This window comes from Scardinius erythrophthalmus (assembly GCF_964197995.2).
Source record: "Scardinius erythrophthalmus genome assembly, chromosome: 6".
In the NCBI taxonomy this organism is placed as follows: Eukaryota; Metazoa; Chordata; class Actinopteri; order Cypriniformes; family Leuciscidae; genus Scardinius; species Scardinius erythrophthalmus.
Window position 1 is genome coordinate 3,091,468 of NC_138226.1, and position 7,194 is coordinate 3,098,661.

The window sequence follows — 7,194 nt, forward strand, 5'->3', positions numbered from 1 at the left end:
AATAAGTTAATTTGGTTAGCCCTGCGTGAGACAAGTCGTTACTTATTTTCTGAATAAATAATTAAACAGATTTAACCATGTGCATCAATAACATCAAAGTTTTTAATGATGATATCATGTATTTGTATGTGCTGTGCATTGCCTTATTTGATAAAATATTTGAAATAAATGCAGACGTACACACAAATACACGCAATTTAAAAATAATATTTAGAAAAAAATACTGATTGTAATAATTAATGTAGCAATAAACGTAGTAGTATTTCACCGGAAAATCGTACTGCTCTCATCAATTTTATTTACAGTGGATTTGGCTGGAGGAGGGGCTTCGATTTATCGTTATCTGATTGGACGCGACGGGCGTTCCAGAGTTAATGGGCGGGACTTGTGTATATTGTGGCCCAGGCGCATCTGTATGGCGGCTGCTGTTGGACATTTAACCAAGCTAAACATTTCATCGCAAGAGTTTTCACAGCGGTTCTTTCATGCATGTGCATCTGGTAGGTGCGAATACGGTTATGAATTAAGCAGGATCTTCTTGTGTTTGTGAATAAGACGCTTCTTACAGTAGATCATGGTGTGGTTATTAAAACCAGAGCGGATAAGCTGAGACAAAAACAGCCTCCGCCTGGCGCTCAGGCATTACAATACACTGATTTAAAATAAACCGCTATCTCAATGGGATTAAAAATGAAGGATTTTTAGACGCTATTTTATTAAAACACAATCCTATTATTGACAGTACGATTCCGTTGTCTCCTGTATGTCTTTGTTTCTCTGACAATAGAGCTGATTGAGACCCAGCTCGCTGACGGAAGGGTGTTGTTTCCAACCAAAAAAATACATATTTCAGTGTTATTTTAGTATTATTTATATACTATTTTAGCAATTGTTAATATTTTAAATTGGCTTTAATTTTTATATTTTCGTTTTAGTTTATGTTTGTCTTTTTGTCATGTGCTTTTGTAATTAACTTTTTGTCCTAAGTTATTTTATTCCAGTTTCTAATTTTTATATTTTATTGTACTTTATTTTGTTGCTGTCAAATCGATTATTCGCATCTAACATAAAAGTTTGTGTGTGAGTGTGTGTGTGTGTGTGTGTGTGTGTATATATATATATATACACACACATACACATACACACACACATTAACAAACTTTTTATGTTCATATCGATCAAATCGGTGCGATTAATCAGCTTTATTTTAGTGCTGTTATTGTTAACAAATGAAAAATATTTTTTTTGTTAATTGAAAAAAAGTAGTTCTGTCAAATCGATTAATCGTGATTAATCACATCTAACATAAAAGTTTGTGTCACACATATATTATATATTTACAAACTTTTATGTTAGTTGCAATTAATCACAGTTAATCCATTTGACAGAACTACGTTTTTTCAATTAACAAATAATTATTTTTCATTTTAGTTAACAATAACAACACTGGTACATGTTCACCATTATTGTTCAGGAAAATCAATAAAAGTTTTAATACACCTTCACCCCTACCAGATATTACACTGTGAATACATTTATAACATTTTGAAAAATTTGACACCTTGCCCCAACTAGACAAGACTTGTCTTTTATAAACTTACATTACCTTTTAGTTCAAATGAGACTAAATAATGTAATCTTTTGCTGATTTTCTCATTTGATTGAATGCATGCCAACTGTGCATCATTGTGTTCTCTCTCTCTTTCTCACAGGCTTATCGTGTGTGAATGGAGTAAATAGCCTTTTCCTATTCTCTCCAAAGTTGTAGCTCTTCTCAAAGCTTGTGAGACAGTAAACCGGAGCATGGAGCAGCTGGAGTCTGTTCGATCTGAGGTCTCGGATGGGCAGATGGATGTAGAAATCAGTGGGACCAGCACTCGACGGAAGAGGAGGAAGCGAGAACACCGGCCGGAGTCCATCATCGTCTACCGCTCGGATCCAGAGAGAGCCGCTGGTGAAGAGCATGGAGCAGACAGTGAAGCTGGAGAGAGGAACTCTGAAGAAGGGGCTACATTTCTCAACAACCCCAGCAGTGAAGGTGAAGCATGCTATCCCAGCTTTCCTGGTAAAAAAAAAAAAAAAGATTTGCCACATTTTAAAGTGTAGGAATGTCTTCCATTATTAAACAAAATATCAAAGGGAAGCTTAAAAATCAACAAACATATATTGTTCAAAATGAAGATAAAAAAGTATCATGACACTTTGTGGTTATAAATAGTTAATGTAATGAACTAAACCTACACCAGTTTAGGGTTAGTATGATTATTTATTTATTTTTTTAAATAATACTTTTATTGAGAGAGGATGCATTGATTAAAAGTGACGATTTCTATTTCAACTGAATGCTGTTCTTTTGAAACTTTTCATCAAATAATCGTGAAAAAATGTATCACGGTTTTCAACATTGATGATAATAATAATAATAATAAATGTTTCTTGAGCATCAAATCATCATATTAGAGTGATTTCTGAAGGATCATGTGACACTGAAGACTGGAGTAATGATGCTGAACATTCAGCTTTAAATCACAGGAATAAATTACATTTTACTATATATTCACATAGAAAACACTTATTTAAAATTATAATAATATTTCACAATATTTCTGTTTTTACTGTATTTTTGATCAAATAAATGCAGCTTTGGTGAGCAGAAGAGACTTCTTTCAAAAACATTAATGATTCTTACCAACCCACTAACATTTTGTGCCATATCCTAACCAAAACTTTTTATTTTTGCAGTTTAGTTTCAATAAATCTGTGCATTCTGATGCAAAAATGTGTAAAAAAGAGCATGTAAAAAACACGTTTTCTTATTAACAATCTTACAAAATTAACTAAAAAAATAACATAATTAGCCACTCACTTTCAGAACCATAAATGGCCTTCTGTCATTAGTTAAAAGTTGTTGAAAAGTTGAAATTGCTAAAAGTGAAGGTACATGTTTTTCATCAAACAGTGACAAAATGCTATTTCTTCATAAGAGGATGAAGTTTTGAGTTCAGAAAGTTACTAAAGAAGTTGTGTTTTCAACTATTTTATATTAAAAGGTCAAGAAATATTTGATTCCTCATTTATTTCTACAGCGCTTTATACAATACAGCTTGTTTCAAAGCAGCTTCACAGTGATAAACAGGAAAATAACTGTTAATTATGAAACAAGCTGATTTCAGCACTACAGAAGACAATCGTGTCATTATTCTGTTCAGTGTTGATTCAGTTCAGTTCAATAAGTTATTTTTCAGCTCAATTCAGCTCCAATTGTGTTCTCATCTGATATAGCGTCAGACTCGGTGCAGTTAAATCGATAATATACTGAATATGAATTGTCTTATAATAGGAAATGCATTAGACAGAATGCATTCGGTCTCATTGTAAATGAAATGTCTTGACCTCATTAGGTTGGGCTGTGCCTCCAGATAGTCGCTACGTGACGCTCACGGGGACCATCACGCGTGGAAAGAAGAAAGGCCAGATGGTGGACATTCACGTGACGCTCACGGAGAGAGAGTTGCGTGAGATGGCGAGGTCAAAGGAGCGGCTGGATGCCGAATGCGACGCTCGAGACGGATCGAGTCGCTCGTGTGGATTCGGCGTGTCTCAGGGTCCTCACGTCGTCCTGTGGAGTCTCTCCTGTGCTCCCGTAGTCTTCGTCCTGTCCTTCATCACCTCCTTCTACTACGGGACTCTCACGTGGTACAATATTTTCCTGGTGTACAACGAGGAACGGACGTTCTGCCACAAAATCACGGTGTGCCCCTTCCTCATCATCTTCTATCCAGTGCTCATCGTGACGCTGTCTCTGTCGCTGGCTCTTTACTCGGCCGTGGTGCAGGTGTCCTGGGCCTTCAGCGAGTGGTGGACGTCCGTCAGGGATTTAGAGAAGGGGTTCTGCGGGTGGGCTTGTGGGAAGCTCGGTTTGGAGGACTGTTCACCCTACAGCATAGTCGAGCTGCTGGACTCGGACACAATCTCTGGGAGTCTGCAGGGAAAGTCGCTGCAAACATCCTCGGTGTGAACAGATTTTCTCAGCTGGTTATCGGTCCTGTTTACTGACACTTGGCGAGTGTTATGCCCTGTTTACACGTGGTATTAAGATGCGTTTTGGTCAGTCGGATCACAAGTAGACAGGTCTAAATACAGATGTAAATGGGGTCTAAAACTTTTTGAGCTCGTCCACTTTTGACCACTTCCAGAGGTTGTTAAAAACACATTCGACTGGATTTACTTTATGCATTTGGCAGACGATTTTATCCAAAGCGACACTGCATTTCAAGGTACACATTTTTTACATTCTCAGTTCTTGCTTTCCCTGGGAAACGAACCCATGACCTTTGCGATGCAAGCGCCAACACTCTACGGTCTGAGCTATAGGTTTTGGGATTGCTTTCATAGGATTGCAAATGTATTCGAACAGCCACGTAAGACTTAATGCGTAAACATTATGGGAAGCACACTAGCCAGACACGATTTAAACTTTGTGGGCTGGAGACACAAGTTCGGTTTGAAGCAAGCGACAACCTTCCGGTCTCTCTCTTGAATCCAACAGGGAAAAGTGACTTAAACTGCAATTCATCGAAGATGGCTCCAAAAGAGAGTCAATCCCATAAACCCCCATGTTAAAATGCCCAAATTTACAGCAGAAAATCTATGTTTACAGCCTGGTGCAAAAAGTGGTTTTGGTCTATAATGTTGCCCTTCATGACAACTGTGAGGGAGTGAATTGTTTTATAACTCATCCGTTTAGATTATATTAAGCCTTAAAGGTAGTTGAAAACACATTCGACTGGATTGCTTTCATAGGATTGCAAATGTGTTTAAACAGCCACCAATGACTCTCCTCCTAATCTCCACCTACTGACCTAATGCCTGAACATTATGGGAAGAGCGCTAGCCAGACGGGATTTCGGCTGGAGACCCGAGTTTGGTTTGAAGACGAAAAACATACCAAGCACAATGTTCCTGATTTCTAACACTGATCCTGTTTTTGCCACTTGGCGAGTATTAATTTAGGATCCTGGGCCAAACTTTTGTTTTGTTTTTCTTATCTTAGGGTGTGTTCACACTTGTAGCTCGGTTCTCTTGGTTTTTTGGTCCGGGCCAAAAAAGAAAATGATACATTTAGTCCTGGTTCACTTAACGTTCACACTGGAACATATCATGGAGGAACAAATGAAGACACACACAAACGAAGATCTGCTGCGAGGAGACAGCGGGTCTGATGTCTGTACTGAACTGTAATGGGTAACTTAGCTCCTATAATGAGAAGAACCCGGTATCCTTGAGCATTCTGTGCATTTAAGGGTCATATCTTGTGACATTACGTCCTGTTTTTGGTTAATTTAGATGTCTTTAGTCCGTGTTGCATTCATATTACAGTCGAACCGCACCCGAGTTCGTTTTAATCGAACCAAACCTGCCAAGTGTGAACACACCCTTAGTTGTTGTTTTTTATGAAACTGTGTTTTCTTATTTTCATACTGTATGTCAGACTTCCAAACTTTCTTAAAGATGTGTATTTAAAATATTTATTCTTTTCTATTTTATTGTATTTATTTGGGTAATACTTTACAATAAGGTCCTATTAGTTAATGCATTAACTAATGAACAATACAGTACTTATTAATCTTTATTAAGGTTAGTCAATAACAACAATAAATCTACTCATTATCGAACCATTAAATATTAACAATACAACTATTGATTTTTAAAATCTATTAGTAAATATTGAAAGCTTTAGAAGTATTTTTCGTTGTTATTTCGTGTTAACGAATGGAACCTTCTTGTAAAGTGTTACAATTTATTTTAACAGTTTGCATGTTTTATTTTAATTAAAAATGTTTTTCTGTACATCAGAAAGGAAAGAACAGAGGAGTATATGTTTTTCATAACCTCCTGTAAAACTAAGCCATATATATATGCAATTAAACTGATTATTTTTGAGATTGTGAGAGCCCTGCATACTCTCGAAGTAGTTTTAATTTGCTTACTAACGACGAATCCCGAAGAGAATTTATGTGCAGAATGTTGTGAGTGTGTGTGTGTGTGTGTGTGTGTGTGTGTGTGTGTGTGTGTGTGTGTGTGTTTATGATTATATATGGGGCAGACAGTTATTCCAAAAAAAAATTCATAACCAGTTCTTGGGCATCAAAAGAACATTTTAAATAATTTCAAATCAAATGCATTATGAGAAATGTGTGTTACCTTTTAACATGTGTTTGGTTAGTTAAGAATTTTGTGTAAAACTTTTGTATTTTTTCCTTTGTTTCTGACTTTGCGCTTTCATTGTGCAGTAATGCTCAAAAGAGACAATAAAATTCCTATTCCTGTATTTTCATGTCAGGTTTGTGTGTCTATTGTGATCTACAAAACAAAACATGTTGAAAATCCTTTGCAGAATTTATAACTTAGGAATTTTACAGAGGAAATTGCCTGAAAAAAAAAAAGTATTTTAGGAAAGTTATACTTAAAATATTTTTTTCCTTGCTGGCCAGGTTTAACTCTCTGCTGAATGCATTAGTGATGAAGGAAAATATATTTTGATGTTTCTTTTTTCTTCACAACAAGAATGTAATCATTTACTAACTTTTTAAAATTTTTACAAATATGTAGTACTAACAGTTTATATGTAATCCAAAGGCATTTTTTGTATGCAAGCAAACAATTTACCTTTGTTAGACTCATAGGCCTGGTTTCACAGACAGGGTTTAGATTAAGCCAGTGTTAGTATCTTTTATAAATGTGCCTTAGAAAAAAAAAAAAAAACAGTAACACCGATATAGAAGGACCAACTCTGCTTATAAGTTTAAACTTGACATAAACTGTAAACTTGTCCCTCAAATCGTATTGGTTGATTGAATGTTGTAATGTTGATCCATAAACATGATGCATTTGGTGAAATCACATTCATCCAAAACAATCAAAAGGCTACATGCATGACATTGCATGTCTAGTATCCAGCAACCGGAGATTTGCCCTGCGGAGACTGTAACATTCATGTTATGACTGGATATATGAATGTAGTTTGACCCACTTAGAACATGCTTCATCTAGTATAAGAAGACTCCTGCTTCAAACAGATATATTCAGTATTCAAGCATATGATTACTCTAATGTTTTGCATTATCCCCGAGCGCTTCTCTTTTACAGGTTGAGGTAAAACAATCGTTTACTCGAAGTTTAAAACTGTGTTTT

At 36.1% G+C, this 7,194-nt stretch overlaps 1 protein-coding gene across 1 annotated transcript; it reads left to right on the plus strand.

Annotated features, from left to right (window-relative positions):
- Positions 1-373: 373 nt before the first annotated feature.
- Positions 374-6,332, plus strand: tmem169b (transmembrane protein 169b). Its single transcript, XM_081367768.1, has 3 exons — positions 374-500; positions 1,713-2,038; positions 3,402-6,332. The coding sequence occupies exons 2-3, from the start codon at positions 1,804-1,806 to the stop codon at positions 4,016-4,018; spliced, it is 852 nt and encodes a 283-aa protein (XP_081223894.1). The 5' UTR covers positions 374-500; positions 1,713-1,803; the 3' UTR covers positions 4,019-6,332.
- The last annotated feature ends 862 nt before the right edge of the window (positions 6,333-7,194 follow it).

Excerpts from the sequence above, each read along its gene's own strand:
- tmem169b (XM_081367768.1), top strand. The coding sequence starts at position 1,804 with ATGGAGCAGCTGGAGTCTGTTCGATCTGAGGTCTCGGATGGGCAGATG. Across the intron at positions 2,039-3,401 it reads CAACAACCCCAGCAGTGAAG|GTTGGGCTGTGCCTCCAGAT; the intron begins GTGAAGCATGCT and ends TGACCTCATTAG.